The 19,634-nt window shown below is 39.9% G+C and overlaps 1 protein-coding gene across 3 annotated transcripts in view; it reads right to left on the bottom strand.

The window, feature by feature from the left end:
* ADAMTSL3 (ADAMTS like 3) overlaps positions 1–19,634 on the bottom strand; it is a 176,489-nt gene that overhangs the window by 23,354 nt on the left and 133,501 nt on the right. For all 3 annotated transcript variants that reach the window (XM_082060787.1, XM_082060789.1, XM_082060788.1), the window contains exons 16-23: positions 18,919–19,205; positions 11,884–12,013; positions 10,640–10,832; positions 9,791–9,970; positions 8,916–9,069; positions 3,701–4,781; positions 1,663–1,790; positions 1,211–1,339 (exon numbers count right to left, since the gene is read on the bottom strand). In XM_082060787.1, the coding sequence (XP_081916913.1) occupies positions 1,211–1,339; positions 1,663–1,790; positions 3,701–4,781; positions 8,916–9,069; positions 9,791–9,970; positions 10,640–10,832; positions 11,884–12,013; positions 18,919–19,205 (2,282 nt within the window). The remainder of the gene's footprint in view (positions 1–1,210; positions 1,340–1,662; positions 1,791–3,700; positions 4,782–8,915; positions 9,070–9,790; positions 9,971–10,639; positions 10,833–11,883; positions 12,014–18,918; positions 19,206–19,634) is intronic.

Raw genomic sequence — 19,634 nt, 5'->3', positions numbered from 1 at the left:
CCTTAGCATAACTAAAGTTTGGCTCGCAAATATACACAACTCTAAAGCATTTGGAAATCCACAGTCCCATGTGAAAATATTAATTTATATTTAAATTGCTAACTGCTTACCCATCCTAACAATATTAATATTAACAGCGTGACATTAACTCTCTGCTGAATTTGAGATGTAGGTCAGTTACACACAGGGCTGGCAAACTATAGTTGGAAAATATTACTTCATCAAAGAATTAGCCTTGATACAACAGTGAATAGCAGAGCCACATGTCCTAATATATGTCAGCCTGGCGCCACTATTGTATGCAGAGCTATTTGCATATATATATATTTCTATCACTGCTCTGGTTCAGTATCAACACTCTGATATGCGCTCCCGCAGCAATAGGAATGTGAGCACACTGACTTCTCTGAAGTGTCTCTTTGCACTTGGTTGCAATGTTCATCGTTAGTAGCACTTACATACATCATTTTCAACAAGCAACAAATGACTGACCTTTGCTTATTAAATACTTGACATAATATTGCTGCTGTAAGTTAAATCTTACAGTTTAAACTTAACAGATAATAATGACAAGATTAAAAAGAAAATATCTAGCTTTCCAATAAAGGACCAGAAAATAAAATGAAGCAGTGAACTGCTTAAATGCTTAAAGTGCTTCTGATTAACATTAATGCTGCTCCACAGATGTTGACCTAAAAAATACCTCTATGCTCTCATGGCTCAGCACTTTTCTTTGTTTCCTTACTGCAGCTGCAAACTGATGGCTCTAAAAGGTAAGTTTACTTCACTGTCAGTTTTAAAGTTGTATTAAGCTATGGCTGGAGATTCCATTTTCGATTTTAACAATAGTCTAGACATATGTGCATCTCAAATAGGGATAAGGCAAGTTCTCTGATGAGCAAGTCAGCTGGCCATGCTTCCTATTGAAGCAAGATAGCCATTCACCCTGGTGGGCTTTACGCTCTGTAATGGAGCCTCAGACCACTTCATGGAGAGAAAAGTACTTTTAAAGGAACGTCAGTTTGAACATATACGTGTGTGCAAATTAAAGTGATAGACAGGAAAGAAACAGGAATGCTGTAGGTGACATGCCTCATAAAAAATTACTAATGTTCTATTATTTTCTACCTTCATTAGTAATTTCTTTCAACATATACGGTAAACTTCTGATTCCAACAGTAGAGGGAACTTCAGTGCAGTTCTTTCTTACCTGTCACTGGACATTCAACAATAATGTTTGCTCCAGTTCTTGCCACAATTGTACCTCCAACAACTGCCGAGAGATTGCTGGCTTCCAGATTTGTAACATTTAATGCAGAGGACAAGATGACAGGAACCTCTTTGAAATTAAAGGAATAATCAGTTTTAAAAGATTTATTTGACTTTTAAATATAGATCATGTATTTAAAGTAATCACATTTAGAACAGTATTTGGTCTGCAAGGAATCAGGCAGAAAATACAGGTGGGATAGCAATCAGCAGACTCAGTTCACACCTGCTGCAGTGTTGGAGCAACAAGACCATCTCATTGCTGCCTATTGAATCAGGCAGAATTTCATGAACTGCCAACAAAAGAAACTATTTCACATTGCAGTGGAGGTGGGTGTTTATATTAAAGAAAAAAAAAATACATGCCCGATTCTTTGGGTGCTACAATCTTACCTGCACGCAATAGCAAAGATGTTTCCACATCAAAACCAAAGTCATTAACAACCAGGCACCCGTATGTACCAAGTTCCTTTTGAGTAGGATTCTGAATCTGCACTTTTCCAATGATGTCCAGGATCACCCTGCAGAGCATTCAAGGAGAGACAAAGGTTACAACCCTGGGACAAACCCAGATGAATCTTTCTGCAAGACTTACAGATCCAGCAGCAAAACCCCTTCTTAGGAGGTCCCCATTCTAGACCAGGGCATGCAGTCACAGTTCTGCCTCCTCTTTGCTGACAGAAGGGAAGCACGGAGCAATACACACATGGGAGATTCTTCAGCCCTTTGGAGGACAGCTAGTTTGCTACTACAAACCAGAAACCCTCAGGAACAACAGCATGAATAAATCAGACTACCACAATTAAAAGTATTAGGCTTGGCAAGAAATCCTTCTCTCCAGAGCAGCTTGGTTTTCATCAGGATTGGGGAATTTGCAAGCATATGATCCAATCTGACTTCCAAGTTACCGCAGTGTTTTGTTGCTTGTTTTGGTCTTTTGGTTTGTTTGTTTTTCAATTACTTTTTTTCAATTTTAGCATCATTAAAGCTCAAGTCTTTCACCAAAACCCACAAGTGTCTTGAATACCGTGCCTGCCATCTGAGGGGCAAGATAAGAGAGAGCAACACAGGCTGGGGAAGAGCCTGAAAACAGCAGCCAGGACTTTCCCCCGTGTTCCCTTTCTCCACAGTAAGTTATGTGAATTACACCATAGATTCAAGTCCAAAAAACCTGTAGCTCTGGTACTCTCCCACACTAAGCACACTTAGAAAAGGAAGACACATGCAAAACCATATCAAAAATACTTCTGTCTCAACAAAAGGCCTCTCATGCATGGCTTAAGTATGGCCTTTTGCAAACCCAACAGATAAACAGCCCATTTACCTCCTGACATTCTTTTTTTCAGATTTAATACTACAAATCTCACTGGCTTTTGAGTACACACACATATATATGTGCATAAGAAACCTTATTGTGAAAAAAATGAAAGCATCACTTGCAACAAATTAATGGGAAGTTATGCGTATTTCACAAAATAAACATAACCGGTGGGAGCTACACGGTTCCAAAAACATTTGCACTTTTAAAAATGGCTTCGTTTTCATGTCTTTCCTTTAATTGATAGCCCTGCAGAAGTATATTTTTCTTGGCAGTGTGGTTAATCAGTTAAGTATGTTGAAAAATACCCACAAGCGCCTTTATCATTTCAGAATCGTTTTTTTCATTACTCAAGAGCTAACTATAATTCCAAGAGGCTCACACACGAGGTTAATGTTAATATTATCAGGTGTGCTTCTAATTTATCAGCAATGAAGTAAAAGTGTTTGCTCGGTCTTGAGCAAATACCTGAATGTAACACACACTCTTGCTGTACTTGTTCTTCAGATATAGTTCTCCAAAGTGATGGTAATACAGGTTATTATTTTGCATTTCACTGTCCTCAATAGAAATATTTGCAAATTCTAAAGTATTGAAAAAAAACATAAAGGCTCAATCTTTATTTTTAAATTGAAGTTATGCAGCTACCTAGAGATTCATTGTTTGAAGGATGATGGTAGCAGTGATGTTTTCCCTCCTTAAAATGAGTGATTTCTATACCATGGCAGAACTTTTTAACATGTTCCCACTGTATTTGGTGTATGAATCAATCCAATAGATTTATACTCAAATTAAGAAACTTATTCCTTTGCTGATGCAGGTGAAATGATTAAGGCAGATCACAAAATACTCACTCAGGACATCCAAAACACTTCACCTACTAAAACAAGTCAATCCTCCCACACCACACTGTAGAAAGAGACATAGTAAAGCCAAACAATGTGACAGACACTTGAAATAGAAAACAAATTACTTAACTAAAAAGATGGAAGTCATACTGATCGTGCTTATCTCATTTTTAAAACAGTGTGTTTTAATATTGCACAGTGGGGTGGATTTTTACAGTTGATAGAGACAAAATAAGTCGTTAAAAAATAGAAGATGTTTACTTACTTCTCAGAGGCTTTTAAAGTCTCGCCATCTTTTGTCCAAGTGTATTTCACTTCACTCATACCAGCTGTTTCACACAGCAGATTGACAGCCTGAGTATTCTTGGTCAGAAAAACTGTATTTCCAATTCGCACAGTTACTGTTTTGTTGAAGGAAACTCGAGGAATTTCCTTTTGCCTCATAATAACTGGAACCTTCTGGTCAAACGTTAACTTATCAACGGCTTTTGTGCTGAAACGTTCAGATTCATTTGGCGATTTGCCTGTGACTTTTGAGGCAACTTTCTCATTCTGGGTCCCCTTCCATTTTTCAGTAGTTGGTTGTGGAGGCCTAGCTAATTCAGCAACTAATCGATAAATAACCTGGGATGCCAAGTCATCATTGACTTCTCCGGTTTCAATGAGCTGACTCATGTTCCTTATCAGTTCTTCAAACTGCACGGTGTCCATGCTGTAGGCTCCTTGGAGAACTGCTGCCTCCAGCCGTTTATTCTTGAATTCACGAGAGCTGAAGTCTTCTGCTGAATTACTCCCAAAGGTTTCCAGATTTCGCAGAAACGGCTGATCGCTTATTTGCCTGTCACCCAGATAGAGCTCATTCTTCTTACTCCACAGTTGCCACATTTTGCTCATTTTGTGCCATTTGGCCCCAAAGCTGTTGGACTCATTGTGATCTGCGTTACTGCTCTCGCTGGCGTGTTTTCTAAGACTCGGTGGTTCTATCAATCTGTTGTCAGTACCAATGAGTTTGAGTACAAATGTTTCATGCACAGAGCCTGCAATACACCGGTACATGCCAATGTCAGCAGCTTCAAGACTGTGTATTTTCAGGGAGCCTGACTTAGTGATGCCAAGTCTTTTAGAGTTTTGTAAGTGTTGTCCATCTTTCTCCCACCGGATAAGTGATTTCTGGAACCTTCGTACAGGGCACTTAATTACAACGGATGTTTTTGGAAGTAAGTAGGCTCGGCTTCCTATGGTAAAATTAATACGCTTCTCTTTTCTGGTTTGAATATAGACTCTGTGGATACTGACAATCTGAGGTCCATGAGCAGAATACTTTTCTGGAAGCTTTGGTTTAATCTCTGAAAGAAAACGAAGTGTTGAAAAGTATCTAATCACTGATAGTCGTGCTTACAAAATCTGCTTTTCACAGAATGCTTGACAGAGCTTCTCCTGACTCTGTTCAAGTCAGATTGCGACCTGCTGAGCTTTTATCTGAGTCACAAAAATATGAACATGAAACCCTAATATTCCCCTGCTACAGCCAAGAATTCCATTGCTTCTTCCAAGTCTCCTAACAATAAAAATATACAGGTAACGTATACCTATATTAAGGACATAGATGGTGCACAGACATAAATATATACATAGTTGTATTGTAGAATATGTGAATTTATATTATATGTAATTCTACTATGGTTATATTTCCTATATATTTCCTGTTGTGCCTTAGAAAAGCTAGGCACGGCGTGAACGGAAAAAAGTGAATAAAAAACTGTGAACACATTATCACTTTCCCCACATTTGAGCACTGTCGAGTGCAGAATGACCTAAATAAACCAAAACCTATCCAAAAAGTAAGGCTCCCCTTGACTGTTAAAATGTTGGTTGGCCACGCTGGTTGACTGAGTCAAGCCAAGCTGATAGCAACACAGGAGGTGAAAGAAACAGCGGAGACACGGTACATGCAACAAGCAAAGCCACTGGGTAATCATTGGCTGAGGGCAATTTCTTTGTGTTGAAAGATGACATGCTCACAGTGTTGTGCCAAGAAAGTAGGGAGGGAAGGGAGGAAGGAGAGAAATAACTCAGCATTTTGAGAGGTTGAATACAGTAATGGGATGAACTGACAAAAGCAGGCGATAACTGCGTAAGGTTTCACACAGAATGGGTGTGGAGACACCGGGTACCGTGAACTCCTCCTGAGCTGCCCTGCAGGCATGTGGGTGCTGAGAGGTTTGCAGTGCTGGACAACGCCAGAACGACTGCAATGTTTCAGATACCACTTTGTTGACTTGCTCCCGGCAGCCACTGTGCCCCACTTTGATCAGCAGAACTAATCTTACTAAGAAAACACCAGGTAAGTGAGAACCAAAAGGCTGCAGGAGGTGCGGGGCAAGGGCATGCACCCCCGAGCTCGTTCCATGCAAGATGGAACTGGGCAGCTGGGAAGAGCTGGGAAACACTCCGCACCGGTGCGAGAAAGCAACCCCGGTGTGTTTGGTGACCCAGGCTGTTGGTATGTGACAGAGAAAAATCCCTGAGCCTGCAGAATGAGTTGATGAGCCAGGAAACACACAAATCTAAACGCTTCTCAGTATGCCTGAATCTGAAATCATCACTGCTATTTCTACTTGATAGGTAGATAAACAAAATGACACTACACTGATGGCACAAAAATGATATTTGAAAAACTGCATGCTTCTTATATACATGTGCTTCAAATATGCTGTGAAGAAATAGGTGAAAAGCTAAATGCTTCAAGCATTCAATAAGTGTGTACACTATATGAACTACACCCTGGAGTGCATTCTTATGCTTATAAAACAAAATGGTTATTTTCAATGTTTTGGGTAATGAGTTCAGACCTGTGGGGATATCATGGTTTCATAATTACACAGCTTTTAAATCGGTATTCGTTATCGAGATACATGGTTCCCTCAACCACTTCTCATGGCACAGTAAATAAATTGCTTTAGGCACTCAGTTTACTGAAATTATTAAAGTAGCATCCTGTTTTTAATAAGTTACTGGGCCCCAAATATTTATTTTAAGGGAAGTGTTCCAGTATTCAATCTTCCATTTCCAAAGTCCAACATACAGACACAGTAAGTGTAACTTTAAACACACAAATTAAAATACTTCAGGCTGTGCTCTGTTTACACTAGTTATTCCAGCATGGAATTAAATGCAGTGCATGCTTGTAAATATGTTAACAAGTCTCATCCATTTCATTTCTAAAAAAGAAAGACCACTAACTCTCATTAGCAGTTCAACACTAAAGGGTGTGTATATTTTTACTGGTGACTGGTGAGCGAGCCTAGGAGTGAAACAAAGTTCAGAGCTGTGGATGGCAGGCGATATAAATATATAAGGTCATATAAATATATGAGGCCACATAAGTATGCATTTTCTAGATCCTTAGTATCATCCAATTTTGCAGCTGCTAAAGTAACAGACTATTTGGGAGAGGTTTTTTGCTACAAGGTAAATCTTTCTTAAGGATTAGATCATACTGGAGCCATTGGGCATTTTCACCTGGTACAAATCCATCTGCGTCGCTGACTTCTAATAGTCCTCTACAGCTTTAGCTGGACGTCAGGTCTCTGTGACCTCAGGGCTAGATTGGTGTTATATCCTATTTTTCAGACCCCACAGTCAGGAATGTTTCTGATTTCACAGGGCTTATTAAGTATAAACCAGCTACAATCACTAGTCCCAGGGTAAAAGGTTGAGTCTAAAAAGCCTCAGCACTATCAAGAGGCAGTAAAAAAGAAGGAGCTCATCTGAGCCTGGAGGAGGCACGTTCAGAAGCTTCGCTCCCAAGGGCAAGGGCCCCTCCACAGCTGGGGAACCCCCAGGCAGACCCCGGGGCTCCCCTGTTTTCCAAGCGCTTGTGGAGATGGAGAGGACAGTGATTCTCCCTGGTGACTTTGATCTGCACCCATTCGGTACAACTGAATTCCCTCTGTGGTCCCCTGCCCCGCTTTCTTGGCACCGTGGTGGAAGCTGACAATGTAACTTTAATATCAGTCTGTGCTAAGCAATTTGCGAAGCAGCTACACTGCCATTCAACTATCCACGATTAATTAAATTCAGATAGATATGCAGCTAAAAAATATTTTATTAAACCTTATGCCAAGGACATTCCTGAAAGTCCGCAGGGCTTTATTTAAGTGGAGTTTTGAACCTCAGGATTTTGGCATGTTAATCTGAAACACAGGCCAGGAAAAGAAGTTTCATATTATGTATGAATCAGTAATTATTCTATTTCTTATTTTGTTTTATGCATAATTTCTAAAGCAAAGCTTCAAAACATGTAAAGTAGTTAATTCTTGACAGCACTATGAATTGGGTCAAAACATGTCTGTCTCTGTGATCTGTGACCAAACCCAGGCCACTCATAGAGGCTTTTGGTTTTCTTCCATCTCAAAACTACAAAATCTCCTTTTTTCCTTTCTTTTCAGTGTTCTCGTTCCCAAATCTACAAACTAATATTCTGCTTTATAAAAAGGAAGGAAAGCACAGGTTCAGACATAAGGAACCTGCCTGTTCTAAACCACTGTATTTAATTGAACGTAGTCTCGATCAGTAAGGTATTTTCATTGGTGTTTTACATACTCAATTAGTGCTGCTACCATCAGTATCATAACCTGATTGTGCCTAAATTGTGCGGTTTCTAGAGACAATATTTCTGAAAATACTTTTATATTGACAGTAATAATATACTGGATTTTTTGAAGAGTGTCTGCACTGTCATCACTCCCTGGAAAGCTCAAGAGACCTTAATTCTCATTTCTACAAGGAAAGATAGAAATTATATCTAAAGTTATCACTGGCACAGAGCTTCTGGTTTTGAATTCCACCATGCTAAGTGAAATGTCCACTGTAATATAAAAGTACAGTGAAAAGATGAGCCAGAACTGGATTTTTATCTTTTCTAACATCCTCTGTAATTTATACACAGTTTATGGATATTTTTTCTCCCCCCGTTGGGATAGCATAAGGCAGGGCTATCAAACTCATGTTCACTGAGGACCATATCAGCCTTGCAGTGGCCTTCAAAGGGCTGAACCTAATTTTAGGATGCTTTATCCTAAAATTTTAGTATACTGTATCCTAAAATTACATTCAGCCCTTTGAAGGCCACCGCAAGGCTGATGTGGTCCCCGGCGAACACGAGTTTGACACCCCTGGTGTAAGGGATAAAGGAAAAATCAGATCAAATGTAGGTACGTATGCGGGTGAGAGGTATGTACCACTAACATGTATTCAGAAACTACTTCTGAAGATCATAACCTTTATTTCTGACTGGCAGAAAAACATTTTTAAATAATCCTGTTATTACTGGTCTAGTAATTATAACACTCAGTTTATGCCAGATTAGTAACATAGTAAAAGTATAGGGAGATGAGTGAATTAACCTATGTAGAGATTTTTCTTTATAAATAGATCATTCCAAATCAGCAAGAAACTACATCCAGTACCATACTTACTGTTGCAGGCGTTCATCTGACAGGACCTTACAAGCAGTGAAGGAGACAGACCACTACACATTGATCCATTGACTGTGACATACTGGCCCTTTGCAGTCAGGCTTTGGCAGGCAAGTTTCCTTCTCTGGATTCCAACACCGCAGCTCACTGAGCACTGTGAAGGGAAGGATGCAGGCAAACTAAACGTGGTGTCCCAGGCCACATGTCATAATTTTAAACTAGTCTGTTTGTTTGTTTTACTTCTGGGAGAGAGTGCATATGTTCTAGTTCATATGAATCTTTGTGTCATCCAGACATTAAACTCTCTCCGTTTTTCCAGGCAATGAGAATATAAGACAGACAACTCAGGAGCAATTAAAACAACATGAGAGTATTTCTTTAGTCCAACCATGAGCAGAACAGAGCAATGAGATCTACTACCTAAGAGAAACAATTCGGCACATTCTGTGCCTCTCTCCCAGTCTGTATTGCATGAATCTTTTATTGCTGCTTCTAAATTCACTTTTACAAATCTTTTTTGAACATGGAGTGGTGGCAAGCTTGCATTAAATGGGAAAGGAGGCACATATTGCAGAATAATGGAAAGTTTTGCTTTTTGGAAGCCATACTCTGAAATAACTGATAGGTAAACATGTCTGATAGAATGCACGCGATGCATTACAGCCCATCCTTCCGCCACTGAAAGGCAGCGCAGGAAGGGAGGTGTGATGGGTCTGGCTGCAGGCAGGGACAGTTTAGTCCAGACACGTGCCTTGCGAAACCTCCAGCTACCCTGTGAATCTATTTCTCCAAACATCTTATTCACCCAAGCAGAAATCTTTAAAGCTCATGCTGCCATGGAAGGTTTTGGTTCACCCTTGTTGGGGGCTGCTTACCTTGGACCATTCTCCTACAACCAGCTGAGGAGGACAATCAACTTTTGCACAAGATTTACTAGTTGGCAATTTAGGTCCCTGGCAGGTGTCATCAGAGTGTTTCAGGAAACTCCCATCCGTCAGCAGCTGCCTGCAGTGCACCTTGCGGCTCTGAACCCCCCCTCCGCAAGTACGTGAACACTGAGGAGGAGAAGAGAACACAGCATGTACACCTGCATGGACATCTGTGCTCACCCATTACACTTATTTTACACAAATATCGTAAGCCCTGCCTTTGCCAAATACACTCTCTTGAAAAATGACATCTACTTTTAATTAAAAGCAAGCAGCACATAGAAAAATTTTCTTCTAAAATATTCAGTATAATATATTATACGATGAGAACCTAGCTACTAAGTCAAAAAGGCACACCGCTTGAACACAATTAAGTAGTAGAAATCTTAGAGAAAAACATGCATCTTACACATAGATCTGCCTGTCTCACATCAGTTAATACACCTGGTGGGAGTTTAGAAAACTTTGTCCTTGAGACCAAAAAAATAAATAAATAAAAATGAAGCAACATTTCCAAAAGCAGGTTATTGCGTTTTCAGAGCATAGAAAGAGAGGTCATGTCTGGAGTAACTGGTATCCAGACTTCTGAAATGTTAAAAAGGACTTTCCAACTCATCGTGCCATTGGCACAGTAGTCAAAAGTAGTATTTTTGACCCTGGGCTAGTTTGTTCTAATGAAAGCAGTTGAAACACATACCAAAGTTTAGGAGCTACGTTCCACGTGATTCTGGTTAGAGAACTGCAAGCACCCAGCCAGAGGAACACATTTCAACCGTTTCTGTGAGCCAGTCATACCTGCTGCCATTCCTCAACGTGCCAAACGGGGGGACAGTCAATCTGGTTACAAGCTTGTAAAGAATGCGGCTTTTTGTCTTTGCAGTCGTCTTCAGCAGCCGCCGACCCTCCCGGCTGCCGGCACAACACGTCTCGCGTCTGGATGCCCACCCCGCACGTGGCCGAGCAGCGTCGCCAGGGGCCGCTTTGCCACCTGTTCCAACAACACGGCCCCAAGGCCACATTTTAGCATTGAGAATGGGGAAGGAGCAATTGTACCCAAACAGACCCAAGCAAAATGGAACTGGAGGCACAGTTATTGAGACTTGGCTAAAACATCCCTTCGGTGCGGCTGGAATGCAAGATTATAAACTAGATTTATAAACCTATAGGTAACAAGGAGATGCAGAAGTTACTGACAGTAAATGAAGAGCCATTTGCAGACAAATTCAACTCCGGCATTTACTTTCACAATGCTCCTTAAGAAAAAAAACAGCCTGTTGGCAACCTGCTGCCGTTTACATTTATAAATGTAAATATCTAAATAGACCTTTCTTACATTTACCAAACTTCCTTTAAATGTGTATATGTTTTCTATAAAACATCCTGTTCCTGTTAACTTCTTCCCTGCATTTTGCAAGAGGAGGTTTCTGCAAACATGTAGAAACAATATGCAAAGGGATCAGGGATGTCAGAGATCAGAAGTGGGTAAATAAGGCAGCACATGTCAAAATTTCACATATGGCCCTTTCAAGTGACCAAATTAGCCAGGTTATCTTGGATTGGAACTGCTTTTGTTCTTCTTGCAGGATCTCTAAATAAACATAAGAAGCCATAAGGACTATGTGGAGCTACTAAAGCAGCATGAAATTAAAATAACTTTAAATCATAATTTCACCTTTTTTTTTTCCTGTTCAGTATGGATAGAAAGTAAATATTCTCGGTTCTTTTTGTGAAATTGCCTTAAAATTTTCCTTGTACCATTTAAGAGTTAAGGCTGTTTTTCCAACTCTGGCAAATATCTACACAGAAGAGATCTATTTCAGAAAATGTTCCTTATTTTATTAGTGAGATGTGAAGAATGGAAAAGGAGTGAAGAAGACCAAAAAAACACACCCAACCCCAAAACCTTGTTAAAGACAGAAGTAGTGAAATTTCATCCCAGAGCAACACCACAGCTCTGCAAGTCCCTGACAAAGCCAATGTTTGCTTAAGTCACATTAACCATTTCCTCGCCACAACCTGATTTCATTATTACAGTGTACCTCGGAGGGCAAAGCTTTGTATTGCAAGCACGAGTCATTGGCGGGGGCCTCTTGGAACTGTCACACAGGGTTTCATTGCTGGCTTGTTTCGTCTCTACGTGCAGACACATTGCAATGGCTTCTTGTGTTCCTGAATTAAAAAGGAAAACACTCATGAAATGCTGAAGGTGGAAGAAATTTCTGCACCGCCTACTCTGGAATAATGCTTGATAAAAAGTCTCCAAACACTGAATTAGATAGCAGGCTTTAAAGTAACATCTGAAAAGGAAGACGGAGGTAGTTTATGTATTTAATGCTCGAAAGATATTTGTGAGTTATACCTAGCACTTCCATGATATTTAAATGGCTTCATTTGACGTTCTACCTCTCTGAAAACCCACAGAAAATCAGCTGCTCTGTCCAACATCAGCTGCTAAGTCTGCCTGGTTCTGAAATGGTCCCAAGCCAACTACTGGCTTCATTGCCAAAATCAGGGTAAAAGTGATTCTCACCTTCACTTCAAGAAGCCAAAGTTCTGAAGAAAAATGTAACTTTAAAAAATGCAGAAAACTTGCAAAACTATAATCAGGAGAATGGCTGACTAAACATAGAACCTTTCTCATAGGGGCCAAGAGGTGCAACAGTTTTGCTGAAGGCAGCAAATCTGACCCAGCCTTGAGTTTTCCTCACTTGTGGCCATTCTTGGCACTTTCTGATCTGCAGCTCTTGCTACCTGGATCTTATTACTGAAGCGTGAAAGATTACCAATACTCACATTTCTATGAGTCAGAATGAAACGTAATATAAGTTTGCTTTAGAACAAGTCAGCTTAGCAAATACACATCTTGTGAACTGCTTTTATTTTTAAACCTATGTAATTATCCAATTTGATGTCTCATATTTTTAGTATGAAATCCTTGCTCCATTTCAAAGCTCACTTGCACGCACATGAAAGACATGATTGTTTGTGATGTACTTGGGGGATCCTGTATAGCTGGGATGCTCTGTATAAGCAATTCTAATAATCATAATCCTATAGGACTAAAAAGCACTGAAATAATAAAATACCTATTTTGTTGCTTCCAGGTAAGAATGGCTTTTGAAGAGTCACATTTTAAAGAATTTAAATCCCACCTTTCATTTATCTCCCGTGACCTTGTAAGGATACAAATTTGCTCTCAGCAGCAGGTAATGTTTTCTTTATGACAATTTCTAATGTTTCAAAGGGAGTTTCATTTCTAACTAGAAACCTTTGCCTACCACTTCAGGGTATTCCCTATGAGATTACTTCAAAACATCACCACTATTGCCACACAAAGGCTACTACCAATATTCCTGTATCTGAATCGATCATGCATGACGACCAGTTTCTTGGCCCCGTTGCTCTTTAGCCATTCTGAGTTCAGTGGGCTCAATGAAATATCCTACACAGAAAGTTTCATCTCCATGCCAATCTCTATTTCAGACGCTTCCGCAGGAACAGACCAGCAGCGATTTTCACACCAACATAGATTCCCATTTCTTTCAGGCTCTCTGGGTCCACTTTGAGATCCCCTCTGGGGCTCATTTCCAGCTCAGAAAGGCTTTGTTAAATAAATGTTTTGACTACATCTACAAAGTGATGAATTCTTATAGAAGACTGGACCTTAAATATGATTGACAACCTATTCAGCTCATTTATATCAAAGTATTGATAATTGCATGCATTGAGTAAAACATATCTTACTAGTAGGGCTGAGAAGAGTCCTTCAACAGAGAATATCAATACTGTAATGCAGACATTAAAATGCCCCCCCCCCCCCAAAAAAAAGACAAACCAGTAAAGAAACATGGTTTCTAGAACTCTAGTATTTTACTCCAGACTGACAACCAAGGAAATCAAACATTTTCTGTCCATTTGGTCCCCACATGCTTAACAGGAGCAGCTTCCCTGTCCCCTCGCATAGGAAATGCACATCTGTCTACAGGAGAGAAATCAAGATTTAGAAAGTGTCTTCTGTCAGAAACAGAATGACATTAGGAGACAAGCAATCAAGCCCATATCAAGCATCAATAGAATCTCTCTTTTAAGTCAAAATCTACCCGAAGCTACCAGCCCTCGGTTTTGCTGGCCTCACTGTGTTCCTGTGGGAAAACCACCCTCGGAGGTGAAGTTGCTCCTAAACAGCTTGTCATAAGTAACATCTCCTTAATACCTCACACAAAGGAGGGGAATGAAATGAGATTCCTTCCAGACCATCTAAGTGGGCAATAACCCCATGGGAACATTTTATCTCAGCATTATAAAAGCTAAATTGGCCAGGCAAATGAACAAAGGGCATGTCATAACCGGGTGACAGGTTTTGACTGCAACTTGCCACCTGGAGGCCATGAAAGCCCCTCGGCCGTGCAGCAGGACCCACCCAGCTTAATGGTGTCACCAGGAGCAAACATCACCGTGCGGTGGATCTTTCATTTGACTTCACTACAGGGCACAAACTGCATTCATGATTCCTTATTGAAGGAAAAATGGTACCATTTCGATGGATAAGTACAAAACAGATATTAAAGAGTTGTTAACATGCCGCGCACCCCATTCCTGTGCCTTGGTTCTCAGTTCAAGGACTCGATTTGATTGATCAATCAAACACGCACTTAATGGATGCAGCGTTTGCTTGAACTTAACTGTCAGAATGTCTTGACAATTAACCAGATTTCTCACCCCCAATTATAATTTTCCATTAGTTGGAAACTTCAATCACTGGTAAATTTCTTATTCTATGTCAATTGGAAAATGGAAAAATCTATTATTCAAACAAGCAAAGTTTTATATGTATGACTTTCTTGGCTTATAATATAAACATAGTAGATAATTTAACTAAAACATTATGTATGCAGCAGGGAGCACTAAGTATTTTTAAAGTAATCTGATGCACTATTGTAGTAATTATCCTACTATTCAGTGAAATTGAATATTTTCTATTTTAACCCAGCATTCAAACCACATACATTTACATTCTTTTACGAGCTTTTCTGTGCAGTGAAACACACACGGCATGAAGCTGTGTTAAAAGATCAGAACACTTGAAAAAAAGGCCAGAATTTCGTTTCTGTCCTTTTTAGAGCACAAGAAAAATGGGGGTGGAAAGTTGTCGTGCGAATGGTGGGAGGGTGGATCTATTCTCTCTACCTGGAAGATGAAGGACAGTCACTTATTTCTACCAGATATTCTCTGTTGGTGAGTGCTTAAAATGATGTACTATCAGCTGAAAATAACTCAGAAGAAATGCCAAGTCCTACACATGCTTGAGCCTCTGTAAATCTACTGACACTGGCAATGTTATTTATATTCCTTCTGTAAAAGAGCAAATGGTGTCTGCAGTTACTGGAACCAGTCATAGGAGCAACCAGTTACCAAATTGCCTACAACACTATTGCAAATGCTCTCAACTTTATATGTGAGTCTCAGAATGCTCGTTGTTTTTCTTAAGAGTCCTTAAATTTGGCTAGAATCCATTGGTTTTCTAAGAATCTCAGGTTTCTTATAAATAAACTAGTAAACTTTTAGGCATTATGGTGCAGACAAAAGCCTGAAAACACAACTTGACTGCACCCTAAAGCTTCCAAAGCCACAGACTACAGAGAAAACAACAGGAAGCGCATAACGTATGTATTATTTAATCTCATTATTTTTAAGCCAACACAATGACTTTGGGAGGCCTGAATAATAATTTTTGAAGCATATAGAATAGAAATAGTACTGATTACACCGCAATACCAAAATCTGTCTCTTGAAATTAAGTATTTTTAAAGAGGGACCCAGAAAATGTTCGATTATCTTTTTTTTTAAATGGAAAACATCTCTTTAAAATATTGCAGAGTAGTTAAATGATTGACAATATTAAAGAAATACTACAGATTACAAGATAAACATTTCTTCTCCTCAGGTATACAATTTATTCTGATAATAACTATCACTTCTCACTGACAATATTATGAAAATTATACTTATGTTGGGGGCTCTCGCATCAGTGCGAAAGTTCTTCAGATTGCAAAATCAAACAAAACCACCAAAGCACAAACACTGTGGGAAAATAAGGACAAAACCCAATATCCCCCAGCACACAGTTGGACTGTTTTCACTTGGGGGTTCTTTCAGTCACTGAATACAAAATAGATCTTTAGCTTTCACAGTTGTTATGGACTCCCCTATGGATGTTAAAGGGGACATCTGACTCAATTAGTCTGGACAACTTTTATTGGATTCGTAGAAAGATTGATGAAAGTAGCATTAGCTACACTAACAGACGTAACACAACGTAGCAGTCCTCAAAAGCAGCAAGATTTATGGCACCCAATATTCTGCCACGCAGATTTGGTGCAGAAACACACAAAAATGGCCAAAGACTCCTGTTGCTAATGCTCTAGAACCTGCTGCATATGATGAACTGGCAAGTAAAGATTGTGTTTGATAATGCCTTGCAGATTGCTCTATCTCTGCAACTCCAATAACTCAAAAACAATGTTTCCATGTGCATTTTTACATCTGCTTTGGAGAGGGACCAGAGGAGAGCTTGAATTAAAAGTCTAGTCTGTATTAGGATTTAAAAAAAAAGGTGTGAGTGACAAGTGCTGAAACAGAGATTTAGTCCCTGCTCAAACAGTGGCTATAAAGCTTCCAGCCTACCTAGACCTGCAGACGTTTCCCTCATCCAGAGAGAGCTGAGCACCAGGAAACGGAGGGAGGGAGTTCCGAGGATGCAGAAATCCAGAGGTATTTATTTTAATAGCCACTGCTAGATACATACATAGTAGAGAAAAATACCTAATATAATTTACATTACACTGGGATATTGCAAACTCAGACAACATTTATTTCTTGTAATGAAAGAGTTCATCTAATTGAAATGAGATTTGAACATAAAACTTAGCAGAAATGGATCGGCTCCTTTGAACTACACAATGGAAAAAATAGTAGACAGTGAGATCATTAGTCAGTACATTGCAATAAGTTGGAAACAGAAGACATGTCTGGTTCCCTTAAAACTATCGGCAGGTAATTTTTGGTCTGTTTGAAATCCTCTGCCAAGCAGCAAGAAGACCAGAACTGATAGAAGGAAAAAATCACTGCTACCTAAATACCATAACAGCACAGGGACTTCTGAAGCTGTTCATTGATAAAATATCCTGACAACTTCCCACATTTCCCAGGAGCATCACAAGAGAAAAATGTCTAGACATAGTACCAGTGATACCACAGAGTTCTCAAGAACACAACCAGATCTTTTCTTTCAAACTTCTTTCAATGGATCATTTCTACTGCATTTCAAACCAATGGTTCGATTACTAGGAACACCCAATGGACAATTCTGGGTCAGGCAACTTCACAACTTCATGGAAGGGCCTGAAGACAACAGAACTCGCACTCCGCTCCCTCAGGAACGTGGGATTCTGCTCATCAGTCATTTTGAAGTTCCTTCATGTCAGTAAATGAAACTAATGTCTTCAGTACAGGCTCCTTAAATTACTGGTCCCTTGCACTCCAGCTGCAAGTTTTTATGTGAATATTTTTGCATGGACAAACTGAACATGTGAAGATGCAAACAACAAAAACATGCACAAACACAATAGCAGGCAGAGCCTAGAGATTATTTCAGACTAGATGTCTGCTGATGTCCTCAAAATTCAAAAACTTGTGAGTTTTAGAACACCTCTGACAAAGGTGTTGGCTAAAAAGTTGTATGTAGCAGGGTGAATTTAAGACAGCAGTGAAATGATTGTACGTTTCAAAAATCAGTTGTGCTATGAAAAAGAGAACTACAAATTCACTAGTAACGAAAGCAGTGTTTCTGCTTTAGAGTACCATTTCCCTATTTCTAAAAACAATACCCTCATTAAAATGAAGAAACAGACACTCAGTCACAATAGCTGTCAGTACCATGTCACTTTTGTATGTATATACTTGGACTACAACCCCTTCTACCCTACCAGTGAAAATGCCCACTGATGACAATGGAAGAATGCGATGCATCAGATTTTGTGATCATGAGTGTTGCTGTTCCCATGGATCAACCTCACCAGCGAACAGCAGTAATAAATGAAAAAGGAGGCACTTATCGGCCACTTACCACCCAACTGATGGCATTCTAGGGCATCCCTCCCAACTCCCGTCTCCGAGGTCTGACCTGGTGTATAGTTCAGAGGAGGCTGCTTTCCCTGAGCTCTGGACTGGTTCTCTGCTTCTGATTGTTTCTGTTCTCCTTTTGCTATATTTTTTATTTCTTCTATGGGTACAACTGTCTTCACTTCCCACTGATGTCATCAGTCCTGTCATATATAGGTGTGTTCACAATTCCGCTGCCTCCCCTTAACACTTCATAACTCACTTGTGTTTGGTCCCAAAGCACAGTGTGCAGTGGCAACACCAGCAGCCTTGTCTAGTAACATGTACTTAGGACGACAGGGAGATTCAATTACATCCAAAAAGGAATGTGTGTAACTACTTGCAGACAGATGTATGGCACAGAGTTCCTATAGAGTGATATACCATACCGAGACCTAAACAAACTCCTGTTTGATCTTCGTGACAGTCAGACAGAAAACAAGTCTGCGTAATTACAACTTTACATCCCTACTGTACTGCAGAAAATGGCGGCATTTGGAAAGATAAGGAATAATTAACATGGGAATTTTAACTCCAAACTACACACTTTCAGTTCCTAGGAAAAGAAAGATCACCTAACATGCCCATCACTGAGGGATTAAACATGTTGGCACTACCAACTGCCTGGCAGCCAAGACTCCTGCAGCAACAAGACTAAAGCAAGTTGCTGTATCAACAACTTCTTGCACCTTACTTAACCAAATAAAGTCAATGTTTGAACACAGGATATAAAGGAAACAAAGTGGTTTGAAATACTCTATGCATAACCTAGGAAAAGTTAAAACTTGAAGCTGCATGCTTCCCTACAGATCAATATAAATATTAATAATTTAGGGTAACACTAACAGAAGACCCAACACTGTCAAGCAATACCATATTCTTGCACCTCAGGATGAGTCACTAAATAAATGTACCTCCAAGACATGTGGCTGAACAAGGAGTAAAACCAATATATTCCCAGTCGTAAATCACACTGCCATCTTCAGCACGTGAAAACTCCGGTGCAACGGGGACAGGATCGCTGTCACAGGACGCCTGGTGACAGACTCGTTCTGTTGGTGGCTTCACATCTTCACATTCCTCCTCAGGCAGTTCAACCTCAGTCTGAGTGAACGCAAGAAGAATTCGGCACTTCACATCTCGCACCTGGACGCCGTTGCCACACGTGGCACTGCATGGAGACCAGGGTTCAGGAATAAACCTGCAAGTAATCACAGCGCAGTAGAAACACTGTCATTTTATTCCATGTAATTGTGCCTCTTTGCGCACGGTTAAACGTAGCTAAAACACGTAAATGTGTGTTTGCACACAAAGCAGACAATACATAACACTGTTTGATACTTAAATAGAATGCATAATCAAACGTCTTAAGTCTTTCACTTGCCCCCTATCCCAGACATTTTCTCAAAATTCACAAACAAAAAGATGTAAGAAAAGAGGAGAAAGCATCACGAGGAACAGGGAAAGCTGTATCCTTTTTAGGGGAAAAAGGACATCACCTAAATATTTTCTCAAAGTCCCTCAGTGGCAAAAAAGGAGAAACTTCACGAAGACCTATCTACACAATATAAAATAGCCCCCTAGGTATGTAGACTTATGCCAAAAGTATATTTGCAGTCTGCTTATATCT

The sequence above is a fragment of the Streptopelia decaocto genome (assembly GCF_964273445.1).
Source record: "Streptopelia decaocto genome assembly, chromosome: 9".
Taxonomy (NCBI): Eukaryota; Metazoa; Chordata; class Aves; order Columbiformes; family Columbidae; genus Streptopelia; species Streptopelia decaocto.
The sequence above is the reverse complement of the archived record's forward strand: the minus strand, read 5'-3'. Positions and strand labels throughout refer to the sequence as shown.